The 20,643-nt window shown below is 33.8% G+C and overlaps 1 protein-coding gene across 1 annotated transcript; it reads right to left on the bottom strand.

Moving 5' to 3' along the window:
* Positions 1 to 6,181: 6,181 nt before the first annotated feature.
* LOC104867610 (olfactory receptor 7E24-like) lies at positions 6,182 to 7,033 on the bottom strand. The gene has a single exon (XM_019208661.1). The coding sequence runs from the start codon at positions 7,016 to 7,018 to the stop codon at positions 6,182 to 6,184; it is 837 nt and encodes a 278-aa protein (XP_019064206.1). The 5' UTR covers positions 7,019 to 7,033.
* Positions 7,034 to 20,643: the final 13,610 nt, after the last annotated feature.

Here is a 20,643-nt window from a genome sequence, read left to right as displayed (position 1 = left end):
TTTTCCATGTGTACAGGGGTAACACATCGTACTAAATATGTAAGGTCATATCTACGTTGGTTTGATTACAGAAACTAATAAAGTATTCTCTAAATAATGAAAAAAAAAGAATAAGATAAGACTATAAGAGCAAGAAGCTATTTAAATATGTTCGGGGACCATTTTCATCTCCAGAATTAAGGATTATTTTTAATGTTTCATCATTACCTTTTCTCTTTTACTTTCCTTTTAAGTTTTATTTTAGGATTCCCTATTTTTAATGTTCATACAGAGATTTCTTTAACTGAAATACCGAATAGTTTCTTTGGCGTGAAAAACTATAGTAGTACACAGGATCCTAATGAGATAATTAATAATGTGAAATAGGATGTAAAGGGCTAAAGGTGCAGGGAAAGTGGGAAGGGTGAGGGAAAGGTAATAAGGGAGAGGAAAAAAATATGCGAAACTGAAAAATGGAAATAAAGTGTTTGTAAATGGAGAGTGGAGGAGTGGGTGAAGGGAGGGCAGAGACAAGGGGAAAAAATGAGAATCAAGACCTATTATGTAAAGGTACAGGATCCCAATGATGAAGTAACTGTATTATATACCTAGATTGTACCAATAAACTCAATAAAAAAATATCTTTCAAAAGCCTCAATGGTGCAAGTTCCCAATGATGAATGTAACTGTACTGTATACCTAAAAAGTACAAAAAAAAAAAAAAAAGCAATAAAGAAAAGCCTCAATGGTTTGGCAGGAGTTCTTCTATTTTTTTTTTGCCCAGGAAGATTCATACTCTGAAGAATGCCTTTGTTGTGTTCATACTGATTATTTCAGCATTGCAGTTATTTTTTCAGTATAAAACCTCTAAACTGGGAGTCCCTTTGGTAAGATCCTCAGGTCCCCATCCAGGTCTACTTGCCTGGGGACTTTTTGTTTTCACTTTATAGTAAGTTCTGCTTTCTTATTTCTTTGGATAATAAAGTACTTTCCTCAGTCCTCTTATGACTCTCTACTTTGTGATTTGTTCTGGCTTGAGAGGAGACCCCACCAAATGGATGGTAACACTGGACTTGCATATTTTTGTTTTGAGTTTTTTTTTTTAAAGGAGCTCAGTATGTTACCAAGACTGATCTGTGAGATTAGTTGATTCAAGTGATTCTTCTGTCTCTACCTCCAGAGTGCTGGGATTACAAGTATGGTCCACCACACTCAGCTTTCTGTGTATATTTTTCACACAAGGATCTATAAGTGAAATATTTATATTTGAGGTCTGTGCACCTTTGGCAATACTTCTCAGTTGTGAAAAACAATGTCTTCTTGGAACTCTTTCATTACTGGTTTTCTATATTATTTTCTTCTTTCTGTACTATCTGGTTCATACTCAACAATGTCTAATGACAAAGAACATTAGAGGTAAGCCCCCATTCACCTAAATTGAAGCTTATTCTTTGCAGAAGAAAAGGAGGACAAAAGAATCCTTCCCATTTTACAAAAAAGCATACTAATTGAAGGAAATTAAGAACAAAAAAATCTCTTTAGCATTCTGGCTATGGTACAGATTCATCTAAAGCAGAAATTATTTTAAAAGTCAGTGTCAAGATCTAGAGACTAAATTAAAGTTAAAATTTATAATTGGGACACATGATTCATAGCACTTATTATCCAAGTCTTTTATTATTTATATGTTTTTTGTTTTATCCAAGTCTTTTATTATTTATATGTTTTTTTCATTTCCCTTCTTCAAGGATGTAAGTGCTCTGTCAAACATTGCTTATCTTCCTAAAATTATTCAGTACATTACTCCTATTTTTCTGGCCTTTGGTGGGCTTCAAATTTGGGAACTGTTGTTAAATTTACTACACATAATTAATGATATCACTGATCAGCAATGTGATATTAGTTACATTGTACTTGTCCATGACTAGAAAGCAAGGAATTGATAATAAAGAGCTTTAAATTTTATTTCATTTTGTATGATTTATTTGTACCAACCCTATAAATATCTGGTGAGGAATATTTTTCTTATTTTAGGAAGGAGAGAGAACAATTTCATTGAATAATGATCTGATAATAGTCTATCCTTTACTATTTTCCTGAATGTTATTCCCCCTGATGAATGTAAGTACATAATATATTGCAAACATATACTAATAAAATGTATTTCCGTATACAACACTGGTACATTGAAAGAATACATGATCTACTGTTTGATTTGTAGTAAAGATTACATGAGTAAAATTTCTAGAGGAAAATGTAGCAAAAGCAATCATTAAATAACAGTTTGACAATGCCTCTATTTTGCATAAAATTTAAAAAGCTTGCATTTAGATGCAAATTTAGAGAGCTTCAATTAGATTCATTATATCTTTTCTGAACATTGTTGAGTATAGTGTTAAATATATAAGTATATACTGTGAAATATGGTTAAATAAAAGCTATTGTCAATTTGGAGGGGTGAGAAAGCATCTCCTATTTAGAGTTAAGAACTTCAGCACCAAATAAATTCCAAAGACCAGGCTTCATGCAAAACATTATGTGATATCTTAGTAGATTCCCGCATCAATGTTCTGGATACATGGATTCCAATTATTTTATTTTAACGACCCAAAGGTAAATGCAATTCACTGCTCTGTCAGGTATCACTGTGATTTCATAGGGGGAAAAGCAATGACAAATAAAATAAGAAGAGAAAATATTTAAAATACACATGTATAAATTTCTCATATAGAAATTTGTATAATTATTAACTAACAGGATTTTTAGGGAACAATTCATTTTCAAAATTATTAAATTTAATGAATGGCTCTCATTCTCACAAATAAATATAAATACCTGTGTATTTCAAACTATTTGGATAACCTTGCCATAGATCCAAACTAATGAGGAATTCTTTGTATATATTTAAAAAAAAAAACTGGTGTTAAGAACCAGCACCTTAGATAGATTTTGCTATGTTTAAATGATACATTAGTATTCCATGCTCTCATTGTTAAGAAAACTGACTATAAATTTCAAAGTATATTTAGTAATTTTTTTTCATAACTAATATTTATCATTATTTGAATTATTGCCTTTGAAATTTGAAGTCTTGGTTTCTATGCATGATTTTTCTCTCCTGCACTCCTTTCCTCCAAAGGCAATGACTCTCTTAAATTTGTTAGGTGAATTTCCCTGTCAGTTGTCATGATGCTATTGATTTATGCATCCATAAAATGTTCTTAAAAATTTATCTGTAAATTATCATCACCTCCCTAAAATAATGTACAATACTTATTGTCCTTGAATGTAATGTTTGACATTGACCATGTGCTTTTAAATCTTTCTGTGATGCCTATACATCTATTTTTAACATTTTAACTGATATACATTACTACCTAATAGCAGCATTACTTAACTTAGGGTTTATTGTTTTGATTATCCTATAAAAAATCAATTTTCACAGCAGTCCAAGTTATTACATAATATATGGATGAAGGCTCCTTGTTTGACTTCTCACAACTAATGCATTTGTAATATTACTAAAAGCCACTTATATTTACTTTCCAAATAAAAGTCAGTGATTCTTAAATATATTGCATTTTTCTTAACATGTATAATCAAAATATAATTGAGATTCTTTTAGTAAAATCTTCCAAGATAACTAATCAAGACATTTTTATTTCATTGGGATTACTATTTCCTTTTGACTCAAATAAAAAACAATGTCTTGGGATGGAAGTCAGGAAAATGTGTGGGAATTTCTCATCCTCTCTCTTCATACTGCTAATAAATAAAAACAGAAAGTATAATATTTATCACCAGACACTGTGTGACAGTAAGTAATCTGGAAATCTAATACCTATTTCACTGTACATAGTTTTTAAATAAATCTTTCATTTTCAGGAAATAATAGTTCTCATGATGAATAAAATTGTTTAATTGCTCTGGAATCTTGTAGTGATATGAATGTCTAAGATTCACCCCAATCAGTTTTGCTGCTATTCTGTCTTTGCATTTCTTTTGCTTCTTTTATGCTACTGAAAAACTCCCCATAGTCAATGAATGATTTAAAGCTATATTGATTTTCATGGTACTATGGTTCCCAAGTGTAGAAGACCTAGGAAGAAAAGTTATTTTTATTTCTCTCTAGTGTATTAGACATTCCTGAAAAAGATAAAACTTCAGGTAGGAAAACGCTGAGTTTTTGCAGTTGCAATGATAACTAAGATGTGGTTATAAAGGAAGATTTCATGCAATATTTAACAGAGTTTTATTTTTGATGCCTTCTCTAGAACAAATGCATTATAAGCCCTGGGGAATCAGAATGAAAACCATCACTTTTGCAAATGCATAGCACATATTACATAAGGGTGAAATTAAAGTACATTACCGAAATAAGAACAGAATAACTTCAGCTCATGAGACATTTTCACTGAACACAGAGGCTGTGTTTTTAATAATAACTGCCTAACTTTCATTTGGCCCAATATCCTACTTGTGTTACATATTAATCTCACAGAGAGAAACTACTATCTAATTGTTATTCAATGGTGTATAAATGATGACAATGCTGAGCCCCAGAGATGCTAAAAAATTGCTCTAATTTAAACAACTTGTAAATGGAGCAGAGAGCAATGAAAAATAAATTGACAACCTCTTGGTAAGATGACTAACCTTTTTCATTGTTTTCCAGCCATCAGAAACGTTTAAATACAGGTACAAAGATTTTTGACTTCAGGTAGCATTTTCAACTTTTTGCAGTGTCCTGAGTAGGAAGGATATCAATACCTGACTTTAAATCTCCTTCTACAATTGAGTGGGGTGGTTTTAATCTTTCATGGACACTTGAAAGGATAGTGTGAAGCAGAAAAATATGGAGGTCTGTGCTATGTTATCATGGACTTTCTCTGTGTTTCATGCTTCTGACCTCAGTCATTCTTTCTATGGTTGACAGACCAGCCTCCATATGCAGCTTTATCCTATCAGCTATCAGGAGCCCTGAAGATGAATGCATAGGCAGCAAAGGGTATCACCTGGAGTGACAGGGAAGTGAAATGGGAATTTGAATTGTCAAGAGGCCAAACTAACAGGATTCTCCTACCCAGGTTCCCTGTGTGTGCAATGAGACTTTTGAATTCCAACATGTCTTCACTGTGCAAAGCTACACACCAGCACATGCTGGTAAAAAATATCATGATCATTTCTCTTCCATAAAACAAAACAATGTGGTAAAACTATGTAGATGAATCAAAAATCTACATGAAACACTTGGCACTCAGAAATGTGTCAATAATGATCCGTGAGGTTATGATTATTGTCATGCTCACCCTCATCCTCAACATGCTCTTCATAATCCTTTTGAAGGCTCAGGAAATAGTTTGAAGAAACCCGTTTTCTATGGTCTGCATGGGATGTCTTTGAAAAGGAGAACCAATGAGAGAAGAAATCAAAACCTTAAATTTGATTTTCTTAGAATCCCCACCAGAATCATACACAAAACTTCTACAGGCCTCATAGTTCACATTTTGCATGTAGGGGTCCTGCTATTTGTCTACCCAGTGTGAATTGTTGTCCTAGTGATGAACATTCAATTTCCCTGGTAGTCTTTCTCCATCCTTTCATGTCTTCCACCATTTGATGCTTTTTGCTACTTCTCTGCATGGTCCTGAAAACATAGAAAATCTAGCAACTCTTCTCTACCTAATTAGTCCTAACCAAATTAGTTCATTACACAGTCTAAGAACTTTCTAATACTAGTGGCAGAAGAAATCAATTAATCTCTATTAAATTTGGCGTGTTCTTTCTATAACAAGAGGGAATTTTAGCTATAAATTCATTTTTTATTTCTTTTCAAGATTTATCTGAATTTTTTGCTTCTATTTCTATTATAAATTTTAAAAATTGAAAATGGACAATATGCTCCATTTTCAAGAGCAGATCTCAGTGTAATTAATTATATTCACACTATGGTATATCCACCCAACCCCAAAGTCCACTTACAGAAATTGTTCATCTTCACAAAGTAAAATTTTTTACTTATTAAAAGTCCAAATACTTTCCATGCTCAAGAACTAACACTATTATGCTATGATATATATGAAAAGAGAATTTAAAGTCATCTAATACAAAAACAATGTGATCACAAAAGTAGAATGTATAGATATAAGTGTTTAATTTTGCTATCTGTTTTACTCTATATTTATACTGGATACCTCAGATCCTAAGATTTTAATTTTCTACTGTGGAACCTGCTCAAGCTTCTTTTAATGTTCTTGTTCCTCAGGCTGTAGATAAATGGATTTAGCATTGGGGTGACCAAGGTGTAAATGATTGAGGCAATCAAACAATTTCTGGGAGATTGTGATATAGCTGAACCAAAATACACACCACTGCTTGTTCCATAAAATAAGCAAACAGCTGATAAGTGAGACCCACAGGTGGAGAAGGCTTTAAACTTCCCTCCAGGTGATGGAATTCTTAAAACAGAATAAATAATTTTATAGTAAGATAAAAATATGACCGAGACTGGAAAAAATCCGAATAACACACCAGCAATGTATTTGAAAATGTTACTGAAGAAATTGTCAGAACAGACAAGATTAAGGAGTTGAGCAGGTTCACAGAAGAAATTGGAAATGAGAACATCCTTGAAGTACATAAATTGTAAGACAGTTAAATTGTGGAGCTGACAGTCCAAAATGCTAAACAAAAAAGACAGCACAATTAAGAAGCCACAGTGGCGAGGATTCATAATGACTGGATAATGCAGGGGGTGACAGATGGCCACAAACCTGTCATAGGCCATAACACTCAGAAGCATGTCGTCCATACATGCAAACATGAGAAAAAGAGACATTTGTGTCAAGCAGCCCACATAGGAGATGACTCTGCTGTTTCTCTGGATGTCCATAATCATTTTGGGGACCATGGTGGAGGTGAAACAGATGTCAGCGAAGGACAGGTTGGAGAGGAAAAAGTACATGGGGGTGTGGAGGTGGGAGTCAGAGAAGACAACGAGGATGATGAGCAGGTTCCCGAGCACTGTGACCAGGTACATGGACAAGAAGAGACCAAAGAGGATGGGCTTCAAGTCTGGATCCTCTGAGAAGCCTAAGAGATGAAATTCAGTGACTTGTGTTAGATTTTCCACTTCTGTGTTGCTTGAACACCTTTAGAAGGGGGTGAAGGGAGGGCAGGGGTAAGGGGAAAAAATGAGAATCAAGACTTGTCATGTAGAGGTACAAGATCCCAACAATGAATGTAACTGTACTGTATCCCTAAAATGTACCAATAAACTAAATTAAAGCTGAAAAACAAAGATGCACAAAGACAAGTATATACCATGTTCTTTATATGTTTTGAATTCATGTAGTCAAACACAAATTATTCACACTTGGATTTCATGCAACTTCAGCAATATCTATCAATTGTGACAAAAATAATTTTCTAGGAAACTTTTGTGCTTGATCTTTGCCAAAAGGGTGAGGAGAATTTAGAATTTCTTCATAGAGGCCTTTGTGTTATTCACATCTTTCTGTAGCCATCTACTTTACAGACACTCAACAGTGTTAAACCCCAAAATATTAGCAACTTGGAAGTCTGTGATCATAGCAAAATATAGTTTCCTCTTTTATTTAAAAATTAAGAGTAGTAGCCTGTCTCCTTTAAGAAAATATATTCTGACAATTAATAAGCAAACGTATTTATCTAAAACCAAGGTACAATATCCTTACGCTTACAATATTTATTACAAGCACACAAAAATTAGGACAGCATCATCTGAACACTAAAATAATGTGATGGCTCACTGGTAAATATAGATATGTGCCTGTTATTGCCTAGAAATGTTTCATCATTCTTGAATTCCTGTTTTCTCTCTTTCATGTAAGTCAGTGTTCACTCAAATTGTCTGTTAAGAAAAAATTCATATATAATTTGTACCCTTGAATTTTGTAAAAATTTTATGAACTTTATTTCCTTGAATACACGTAACTGTATCACTAACCATAAATGTGGCATCAGTTTACATTGCACAAATCAATGATTAATAAGTAAGGAAACAGGGCCAGTGGTTTAGCTCAGTTGTTCCATTGCCTGCCTTGCAAACTCAAGGACCTGAATTCTATCCCCAATGACACTCCAAATAAATAGGGAAACATAACTAGGCATGGAGACACAAACCTGTAATCCCAGCAGTCTAGGAGGCTGAGGAAGGAAGATTGAAAATTTAAACCCAATCTGGGAAACTGATTCAGCAAAATGCTGTCTCAAAATTAAAAAATAAAACAGAGCTGAGTGTGGAACTTTAGGGTCAATGCTCAGTACTTCCCATCAAAAGTAATAAAATGTTAACACTTAAAATTGTTTCTTTTTCCTCCATATGTTTATTTTTGTCAAGCTCATATATTGGTAAGGTTTGTTGTGTGAAGACAGATAGGTGATTGTTTTCCCTTGAACTTACAGTCTTAAGTAACCTGAAAATGCTCTTTCATCATTTTTTATTACAAATTATCTCCATGCAAGTGATGGGCTTCAGCACCAAGGTCATCTCCAAAGCCCATCTTTGAGACCTGATCTTCCTCCTATCCCTAGTTAATAGACTTTTATGTTAATATTTCCCAAAACATGAATTACAAGGCTCTTACCTCAGCTAACCAAAAGAAAGTCGAGTTCATTATTTTGTCAGCTTGCACTATGATATCATTTGGAAGCAATGAAACAGAGGAGAAAGTACAGGAAATATCAAACACATTTAGCTCTTTAATGTATTATACAATGTGGCAACAATAACTATTTACCAATTCATCTGTTCTAAATAAACTTTTGTAAACTACTGGTGCTGGGGATATAGCAGGATGGTAGAGCACTTGTCTGCCATGTTCAAGACCACAGGATTGATCAATATCACAACAAACGAAATAAAAAAGGAAACAACAACAAAAAGTTATATAAATAGACAAGTGCTTTTCAGTTTCATGTATCAATATATCAAACTGGTAACTTTTTAAATATCTATATACTCTAAATTAAACCAGTCTAATCAACATATCTGTCAAGATCAGTGCATTACTTCTTTGGATATTTTCTAAAACTTACAAAATAGTTCATTAATATTACCTGCTATTAATATTTTATTAATTATAAAATAAATGGGGATGAAATGAAAAGAAATGGTAAATGTGCCCAATTTTTAATGTTTGAACCTAAGATTGAAACTAACTTTATTTATCTGGACAAAGCAGATATTGACAGCAGGAGTAGCAACTTTGGCAACACACTGTTGGGAACAGAATGGCAAAGAGGAAGAACTGCCTTCAAACTGGAAGTGTTGGCGTCCCTCCAGGGCAGGTGGCCTTTGTTAAAATCTAAGAATTGTAGTGAAAGAAAATCAATTTGCCTTCTGCACTGCAAAAGAAACCATGGACAGAACTAAGAGGCAACCTACAATGTGGGAAAAATTTTTCCCAGCTGCTCCTCAGACAAGGGACTATCATCTAGAATACATAAAGAACTCAAAACAATCAGCTCCCCCCAAATATAAGGACCCGATTCAAAAATGGGCATCTGAAGTGAACAGACATTTCTCAGACAAAGAAGTAAAAGGAGCAAGTAAATATATGAAAAAATGTTTCACATCACTTGTCATTTGAGAGATGCAGATGAAAATAACACTGAGATTCCACCTCAACCCACAAAGAATGGCTGCTATCAAGAAATCACACAATAACAAATGTTGGTGGGGTTGTGGGGAGAAAGGAACCCTTCTCCATTGTTGGTGGGAGTTCAGACTGGTGTACCCACTATGGAAATCAATATGGAGATACCTCAAAGAGCTGGGACTAGAGGTTCCATTTGACCCAGCCATCCCTCTGCTGGGTATCTTTCCAAAAGAATTAAAAGAATCATACCACAGTGATATATGCACACCTATGTTTATAGCAACACAGTTTGTAATAGGTAAAACTTGGAAACAGCCCATTTGCCCATCAGTTGGAGACTGGATAAAGAAGATGTGTTTTTTCTATAAAATGGAATATTACTCAGCCATAAATAATGAGAAATTAGACTCATTCATAGGAAAATGGATACATATTGAGGATATACTCCTCAGTGAAATACATAAGTCACATGTGTAAATACCAAATAGTTTCTCTGGTGTGAATAAACTATAATAATACATAAGATCCTAATGAGATAATTGACAATGTGAAATGGGAAGAAAAGGGCTAAAGGTGTAAGGAAAGTGGGAAGGGTAGGGGAAAGGCAATAAGGAAAAAGGAAAAAAATAGGAGAAAATGAAAAAAATGGAAATAAAGTGTTTGTAAATGGGGAAGGGAGGAGGCGGTGAATGGAGGGCAGGGACAAGAGGAAAAAATGAGAACCAAGACCTACCATGTAAAAATACAAGATCTCAATAATGAATGTAACAGTACTGCATACCTAAAATGTACCAATAAACTCAATGAGGAAAAAAATAATAAAACTGATTACTAAATTAAATATATAATTTAATGTTATTTGCCACATACCTTCCACTTTAGTCATATAGAAACTGTTGCAAACATATGTCAAGTAATTGATATTTCCTTTTTATTAAATCTATAGGTACGTGTTAGGTATACAATATAATGACATTTATTATTAGAAATTTGTACTTTTATATAATCCATCTTGGTTCTTATTTTTCCCCATTCCCCTGCCCTCCCTTCTACTCTGTTTTCCTGCACACTTATTCATGAAAGACAATTGCTGTCTTTAATCTTATTTTCTTCTCAATGTTTCCAGGCCAGTTTAAATTAATGTATCCATAAAGAGATTTTTTAATTATTTGCCTAAAGAGTATCCAAAACCAATTATATACAATATAATGCACCACCTACTGCCTAGGAAATACACTAGCTACATTAGCATGTGGTTTGTAATTCTCTCTATGAAGTATATATATCTACTTTGAAAGATTTAGAAAATTTAGCATTCCCTGAGGGTAGAGGATCAGCTCCTCATTGCAACAGTCCTTTAAAATTATTGTTCCTTCATAGTGCTCAAATGATTTTGCATATGATATTTCTAACAATTGATAGGCATCAAATTTTACCATTAATCACTTATATTTGTTATCCCAATAAAAATTCAGTCATTATTAAATACATTCTCTTATTCTTAGCATGTACCATCAAAAACATATATGAAGTCTCCTTAAGAATAACTTCTAAATCTAACTCATCAAGAAATTTCATTTTAGCCAGGTATAGTCAGGTACATTTTAATCTCAGCACTTAAGAGGCTTAGGTAGGAGGTTCTCCAAAGCAATGCTATCCCTGCTGTACAATGAGGCCATATCTCAAATCTCCAAAAGAAATAATAAACTAAATAAAATAAATTTTAAATTGTACAGTGGGTAATTTTTCCACTTGGTTACAGTAGAGTAGAAAACATGAAAATGTCCTGGGATGGATGCAAAACATAACAAAACAAATGAATATTTTTGTCTGATATTGTCGAATTCCCATGATATGCTGAATATGCATAAGTCACTTCTCTGAGCTTTATATGCTTAAAGGATATAGGGAGAAGGAAATCAATCCTCGCTATATGTTTGCCAAGTAATGTAGGTTGAGAACCTAGTAAATATCTGGTCACTCTGAGTTTTTAATGCATTCAATAAAGTAATAATGCATAAAATTATTGGTGCATACAATTATCAAATAGCTCTTTGGAGACTTGAAATAATGTGAAATATTAAAATGGGTCTAATAGGTCTCAGTTCCAGCAGTAAAGTTTGCTTACCTGCTTCTCTTTGTGTCTCTTTTGCTTTTTCTAATCTCATGAACATGTCTGCCAGGGTCTTTGAATAATTCAGTGTTATCAATGCAATTAAATGGAATTGTAGGGCCCCTATAGCTGTGATATACACACAAAATATGCTATTTTATCTTGTATTTAATATTATGGGATATCACTGAACATTATTAACATTCATAGAGAAAACTACCAAGTGTGTTTAAGCCACATTGGTTATGGCCAGTGTTTGTGAAAAAAAGGAAGGGCGTATTCATGATTAAATATGTATTATTACTCTTTGTTTCTCTTCTCTGCCAAACATGGACTCTGGTAATCAGATATGAGAGACAGTTATCCCTTTCAAAATACATAGCATGTAATAAATAGAAGGTCAAATTAAACTGCAATGCTCCAGAAGTAGCAAATCAAAGATTTTAATTAGCAAAACACTTTAGTTGAGTGATGTGATGTGGTTGTGATAACTAACTTCTATTTCCTCTAACTTTATACTTATCACATGCTAATCACTTAGAGAACATCCATTACCTGTTTCACTTATACTCAATGCAGTTGTATAAATTTGAATTCCTCCCATATGTGATAATGGGCTTAGGAATCTTAACAGCTTTTCCTATGTCCATATGGTAATAGCTGTACTCAAGATAAATAAATTAAAATTTCAGACTGTGTATAAAGCACCCTAAATAAGCAGAAGGGCAGTGGTCTTAACTGCAGATACACTTTTAAACTCTTTCCAGTCTCCATAGTATGAAAAGATGAAAGACCTGTCTTTATGTCTCCTTTTGTGATTGAATGAGCTGATTCAAAATTTCAAAAGTCCATGACCAGCCACAGATATGTTCTGGAGTAGTAGAAAAAATTACAATTTGTGCTGAATTTTTCGTGCCTGCTCTTTCTGTGATTTTCTATGAATGTAGCCATTACCCTGGTAGCAGACACAGCAGCTGCCACACACTTAGATCTGCAAGAACACCTCAAAGAGAACTTCACAGTGAGAACAGTATTTATTCTGAGAATGACAGGATATACTGCTAAATTTTTGTACAACTCTATGCTCCTAACCAACTGCCCAAATTATACAATGGCCCTAATGATTGAAAACAATGATCTTGATAGATGGTTCCTCCTCCATCCATCATTTCCTTCAACACTTACAGGTTTCCACTGCTACTCTGCTGAGTGATAACAAAAGACTTCAGATCCATGTCTTGGTGCTCAATGAAGACACAGGCTCTTTCCTCATAATATATATGAATGCAGGCTTAAATGGGAGTATTCTGATCCTGAATATTATGGAGTAAGGCATAAAGGTATGGCTCCCAATGGACTGAATTTTTTTAGGCACAGAATAATACTGCTATATGTCTGTAAGGGCTCAAAGGACAGTGATAACAATCCCCTAAACTGGTCCATGTTTTGCCAGTCCCTATAGACTTCCTTACATTAATTACAGAAGAAGAAGGAAAAATGAAGGTCATCAAGTGTTTGGGAACTAGTCATTGTATCAAGAGGAAGTACAGTGTACTATTCATTTTTTTTGTAAACAAGCACTAGCTTGTATTTCTGTTTTTATTATGACAAAATTTAACTCCACAAATTTAACCTTTACCATTATGAAGTGCAGAGCTCACTTACACTAATTAAACTAAAACCAACTATATCCATCACCATCTTCTACTTCCAGAAAATTTTCATCTTCCCAAAATGAAAATATTTTTTCATTAAAAAATTTTGCAATCCCCCCACCCCTCCCAAACACTGTTTACAATCATTCTACTATGAAACATTATAATAAACTAAAGCCATTACAACACAAAAATAATGTGTCAGACTAGGCTCCTACAAAAGAGTTCAGCATGAGACTATAATTCTGAAACCAAAAAATAACTGAAATTAAAGTATAAGATGCTTTAAGTAGAAAGTGCAACAGAAATGCAGACAAAATATGTTATTTTAAAATTAAAGTATTTTCATATACAATTATTTTGTAATTTTATATTTCTTCTGAGACAGTCTGTGGCTGAGCTTAAAACAGTGATTATATATGATACAAGAAAACAAGATTTAATATTTACTTTAGTTAATAAAAGTAAGTAGTGGGTGCAGGCTGGAGCTGGACAGCTGCAGGAAGATTAAGCCAGGGCCCTGTCACTTGGGCACATAGGGCCAAGCCAAAGGCATACCCAGAAAAAAGCTGCACAGGCCCAGAAGCAACAGCCATAGGGTCACACCAATACCATTAGTAATTGTTCAGAGACCCTAACCAGAAGCCTGCTCAAACACCAGGGACTGAGGGGAACAGCCCCGAACAAAGGGTCTTCTAGACAACAGATAAATACAGGGCAGGCCTTAGCCAGAGGCACACATAGATACAATCCAAATTGTGCCCATGTCCCAGCCATAAACAAGTCCAGATAATAAGAAAATTGAGGGATCCAGAAAACAACCTTTCTGAACAGAGAGATTGCTGCACTCATAAGCAGCAGATAAAAGACCACTCAGTGGCTTGCTGATAATTGAAGAGAACTGAGTGAGCAAACAGTTGCCTCAAAAAGGTGCAGCAGGCTGTATATTTGGAAATGAGAAGGCATGTAAACAAGTCTCAAAATCAGACTTTTAGATTACCTAAGGCAACCTCAAAGGGAAATGAGATAGAAAAATCTGATATTCAACCATGTGGACTCCCTGAAATGTAAACAAAAGAGGATCTGGAAAAAAATGAAAACAGAAATAATTTCTTAGATAACAAGAGATAATGCTAGACATGATTAATAAATCGAGAGCAGACACAGATAACAAAAGAGAGGAGCTGAGGAACATGATGGAATCCTAGCATAGGAAACAAGTGGAATCCATAAAACAGATTCAAACTGATATCCAAGAGGTTAAAAACTCCACTGAAAGTTTACACAGTAGAATGAGCCAATGTGAGGACAGAATTTCAGGTATAGAAGATGGGACTGAAGTTAGTGACCAGGAAAAGAAAAACAAATTTCTGAAAAACAGTAAGAGACAATGAGAAATAAATCCAGCAGCTGCTAAAGAATGCAAAGAATAATAACAAGAAAGATTAGAGCAAATAAAGAAATGGGAGAGAGTGAGGATAACATTTAAAAAACAACTGTTCACTGAAGTAATGGCAGAAAAAAATCACAAGTAGGGGAAAATAACTTGACAGACAGATAAGTAGGGAATATAGGACTGTAACTAGACATGATAAAAGATGTACATAGGCTTATACTAGTTAAGATTCCAAAACCCAACAGAAGAGTAAAATTCTACAAGCAGTTAGAGAAAGGAAACAAATCATGTACAAAAAAAGTCCATCAGAATCACAGCAGACTCTCAACAGAAACCTCAAGGCAAGAAGAATTTAGAGTGACATATTTCAAGCCCTAATAGAAAACAACCTCCAACCCAGACGGATATACCCTGCAAAACAGTCTTTCAAAAATGATGGAGAAATGAGGTATTTTCGTGACAAAGAGCACCTGAGGAACTTCATAAATACCAAAAACCAGCACTCCAAAAAATTTAAACAATATCTTAGAAAAACACAATAAGGATCACAACCCCAGGAAGCCCAGCAGATTGAATCCATCAAGCATTATAAGAAATTAAATGCACCAGGGTGAGGAGGAATTAAGCAACAGGAAATGGTCATGACAAGGAAAGATCAATACATATCAGTTATAACCATTAGTGTTAATGGTCTCAATTCACCCATCAAAGAAAATATATTGGGATAATGGGTCTAGGAGAAAGACCAACAATATGCTGCATACAAGAAACACACTTAATTAAAAAAGAAACTCATAGATTGAAATATAAATGCTGAAAAACAATATACCATGTAACAGGAACTGGGGAAAAAAAGCAACAAGAAAACAAAAGTAGATATTCTCTTTGCAGATAAAGTTCAAGCTGCACCTGTCTTGGAACCTAAGCAACAGTGACCTTAATATCACAAATCAAAGAGACCTTATTTCACAACAAAGTGAACTCCTGGCATAAGCATGGGACTCTGGCACACTTTGCCATCCAAGTCCTGAGGAATTAGTGAGTGCTATCTCTGACTGTGTGATCTTAAACACTTAACCTCTCAAGATTCTTATGAGATGTGGGGAGGATGAGGAGTTGCACTAGGAAGTATCAAAGATGTCTGAGAGGAACCATTTCACCCAAATATCCTATGATTCTACCTAATGCCAGGAACTGTTTGAAGTTAAGAGAAACCACACAGTAAGAGTAATAGCCCCCACAGGCCAAGTAGACAAGTGAATGTTACATCACATAGACTCCTGTAAATGTACTATTTTGAAAAGTCTTTTAGTCTTATATTCCTAGCTAGATTGAAAACAGGGACCATGAATCATTCTTTTTATTTCTCATGGTCCTTAGCACAGAATTTAATACAAAGGAGCTCCACAATAAGTAAGTAGAGCCTAATTCCATAAACTTTATCCACCCAACCACATCATGGCTTTGTAATCATTCTGAGTACTTGTTGCTCAATCACAGCAAGCTAATACAGAAACAGGTGAGACTAGCTAGGCCATAGTTCAGTAAAGCATACTTCTGGCCTTTCACTTATTAAAAAATATTTCCAATAGCTATGATATGGAAGGCATTGTGCTTTTTGTTAGCAGTTCTCTAAGCCACCAACACAATCCTGAAGGTTCACATGTTCAGAAATCTGTGCCTCTGGGGGCAGAACTATAAACAGGCCTGGCTCCCCAAACCTTTTCTCCCAAACCATGCCCTCCTCTTACCAATAAAGGGGATTTTGAAGTTAAAAAATATAAATAAATAAATAAATAAATAAAAGCAACACTGATAAAGACAAAGAAGAACACTACATTCTTGTAAAGGAACAATCCAAGAGGACGAGCGGAGAATTATAAATATATATTTACCCAACATTAATTTGCCCAACTATATGAAAAAAATACTAATGGACCTTAAAAATATAAAGTAAGCACTAATACAATAGTAGTGGGGGAGCTCACTAATGCATTGACAAAAATAGATCAACTAGACAAACAAAATACTAGAACTCAATCAAACACTTGACCAAATTATCTTAACAGCTTTTCACAGAGTGCTCCACCACACAAAATCAAAATACACATCCTTTTCAACTGCACACATGTTGTTCTCCAAAATAGACCACATATTCACTTATGCAACATGTTTAAGTAAGTGCAAAGTAATTTAAGTTACCCATGTATATTATCAGACCTCATTGTGATGAAATTGGAGATCAATAGCAAACAAAGCTGCAAGAATTTCATAAACACATTGAAATTTAACTAAACACTTCGAATAACCAATGTGTCAGAGAGGAATGAAAGGAGAAATAAGACAGGTTCTACAATTAAATGACAATGCCAATACAATTTATCAGAATCTATGGGACACAATGAAAACAGTCTTATGAGGGAAATTTATATAAGTGCATAATCATATTAGGAAAACAAAGCAAGTTCAATTAAACAAACTGATTCTAAACCTCAAACATTTAGAAAAAGAAGAGCATGACAAACCCAAAGCTCATACAAGGGAGAAAATTATAAAGATCAGAGCAGCAATCAATGTGATGGACACTAAGAGAATTATACAATAAATCAATTAAGTAAAGAGTTTGTTCGTTGAAAGAATAAAAAAATGTCAAGCCCTTAGCCATCCTTATCAAAAAAAGAAAAGAAAACACCAAAATCCATGCTATTAGGAATGAAAAGGGCAAATTACAACGGGCACAACAGAAATCCAGATCATCAATAACAACTCTGAGAACCTATATGCCAATAAGATGGAAAATACAGATGAAATGGACAGATGTTTATATATATATATATGAAATACCAAAGTTGAATGAAGAATACCTAATAATTTTGAACAACACAGTATCTATAATATAAATTTAAAATGTAGTTAAAAACTTACCCACTAAGAAAAGCATGAGCCCTGCTGGATTCACTGCTGAATTCTATAAGACATTTAGAAGAGAACTATTACCACTACTATTTAAATTCTTCAATGAATTTGCAAGGAAAGCAATACTCCTAAATTCACTCATGGAAGCAAGCATCACCTTGATCTCCAAATGAGAGAAGCACCCAATTGTAAAAGAGCAGTATAGGCCAATCTCACTAATGAACATAGATGCAAAAATCCTTAATAAGATACTGGCAAATATAATGCAGAAGATCATCAAGAAGATCATACCCCTTAGATCAAGTGGGGTTCATTCCAGGGATGCAGGGATGCTTCAACATATGCAAATCAATAAACGCAATATGCTATATTAATGAAGGCAAGGACAAAAATAATATGATCCTCTCAATAGATTCTGAAAAAGCATTTGACAAAATACAACATGCATTCATTATTTTTTTTAAAAAACTACAAAATATTGGAATAGATAATTTCTTCCTTAATCTGATAAAAGCCACCTATAAAAAACCCAGCAGCCAATATCATACTAAATGATCCAAAACTGAAATCCTTCATACTAAAATCAGGAACAAGACATGGTTGGCCACTATCACCACTCCTGATCAATATAGTTTTGGAAACATTAGCCATAGCAATTAGACAAGAGAAAGAAAAAAAATGAAGAAAGATAGGAAACTAATAGGTTAAATTGTCACTTTTTGCAGACAACATGATACTCTATATAGAAGAATCTAAGAACTCTACCAAAGTCTTCTAGACTTAATAATCAAATTCATTAAAGTAGTTGGATACAAGATAAAAACACAAAAATCAATAGCTTTCCTGTACACAAACAACAGGCTCACTGAGAAAGAAATGAGACAAACAATTTATTTCATAGTAGCATCCCAAATAATGAAATATCTAGGAAGGAAATGAAAGACCTCTACTCTGAAAAGCCATATAAATCTGAAAAAAATAAAGTGACAAGAGTTTATCAGAACATGGAAAGACATCCCTTGTTCTTGGGTAGGAATTACCTATATAGTGAAAATGGCTATACTTCCAAAAAATTTACATAGATTCAATGCAATCTCAATTGAAATTGCAACAAAATACTTCATGGACCTGGAGAAAACAATCCAAAATTCATTTGCAACAAAAAGTGTCCTAGAATAGCAAAAGCAATTCTAGGCAAAAAAGGAAGGCAAGGAGTTTGCAATTCCCAACTTGGAATTATAAAATAAACCATTTTGATAAAAACAGAATGATACTTGCAGAGAAATGGACTTGAGGACCAGTGGAACAGATTAGAAGTTGCATAAACAACTTCAGAAACACTCAGACAACACATCTTTGATGAAGTGGCCAAACACCCTCAGTAGAGGAAAGACAGGCTCTTTGATAAATAGTGCTGGGAAAACTGGGTTTCAACTTGCCAAAGGTTAATACTTATACCTGTATCTCTCAGAATGCACTAAACTAAAATTTAAATGCATTAGATATAAAATATTTAAACAGGAACACTTAACCAGCTAGAAGAGAGGTCAGGTAGAACTCTTGAAGTCATTGGTATAGGAAAAGATATTATGAACAAAACCTCACTTGCATGTTATGAACTTGAACTAGGACAAACAATCAACAAGTGGGATCTCTTTACTAAAAATTTGTGCACAGCAAGAGAAACCACCAGTAGTGTGAAAAGACAACTCACAATGTGGGAAAGCAATTTTCACCAGCTGTATTCAGACAAAGGTATAATATCTAGAATCTTTAAAGAACTTAAAAAGACAGACCTCCTAAATTTAAAACTCAATCCAAAAGTGGGCAACTGAATTGAACAGACATTTCTCAAAGAAGTAGAAATATCAAATAAATGTATGAAGTAATCTGAGATATCACCCATTATTTCAGAGATCCAAATAAAAACAATGCTGAGCTTTCACCTCAGCACGGAAAGAATGGTTAATATCATGAAATTAATAAATAAAAAACTCTGGCTGGGATTTAAGGGAAAATAAACCTGCTTCTCTGCTGATGGTAGTGTAGACTGGTGTAATCACTGTGGGAATCCATATGTAGATATCTCAAAGATTAGAAGTGCCATTTGACTCAGCTATTCTTCTGCTGAATATCTTCTGAAAAGAATGAAAAGAATCATGCTACAGTGATATATGTGCACCCATGTTCATAGTAGCACAGTGTGCAATAGTTAACATTTTGAAACAACACAATTGGCCATCAACAGGAGACTGGGTAAAGAAAAAAAATATATAAAAAAAGTACTACTCAGACATACATAAAGAGAAATTTGAGACATTTATAGCAAAATGGATGCACAGTGAGGAAATACTATTTAGTAAAATAAATAGGTCATGTGCAAGTGCAGAATAGTTTCTCTGGTGTGAGAAACAAAGTGTAAATGAGGTTTAAAACATATAATAGAAAACCTGAAATAGAAAGAAAACATGCAAAGGGAAGAAGGAATGGGAAAGGTAAGGGAAAGGAAAGAAGGGAATGGAAATAATATGATAAATTGGAAAATTGGAAACAAAATCCTTGTAAGGGAGGGGTAGAAAGGAAAAATGAAGAGCAGGGTAATGAGAAAAAACGTAAACCAAGATTGATTACATAAAGATACATATTTCCAATGATGATTGTCATTATATATACTTAAAATGTACCAATAAAAGTAAAAATAAATAATAAAACTAAGTAGCATATACATATAATTTCAAAAACAAAGTAAACATGCTTCTCTTTTATTTTGGATATCAATTATTTGATGTTCTTTTCTTTTTTACACTGTTTAATTTGATGTCTCATTTTACTTCAAATATATATTTATACATATGTATCTCTATATATGTCATATTTATACCTATGCAAAGTTGATTGAATATTTTCTTTATTTAATTAGACTAAGTAACTTATATAAATTTC

Source organism: Fukomys damarensis, unplaced genomic scaffold, assembly GCF_012274545.1.
Source record: "Fukomys damarensis isolate Sample0158 unplaced genomic scaffold, DMR_v1.0_HiC HiC_scaffold_37, whole genome shotgun sequence".
Classification (NCBI taxonomy): domain Eukaryota; kingdom Metazoa; phylum Chordata; class Mammalia; order Rodentia; family Bathyergidae; genus Fukomys; species Fukomys damarensis.
The sequence above is the reverse complement of the archived record's forward strand: the minus strand, read 5'-3'. Positions and strand labels throughout refer to the sequence as shown.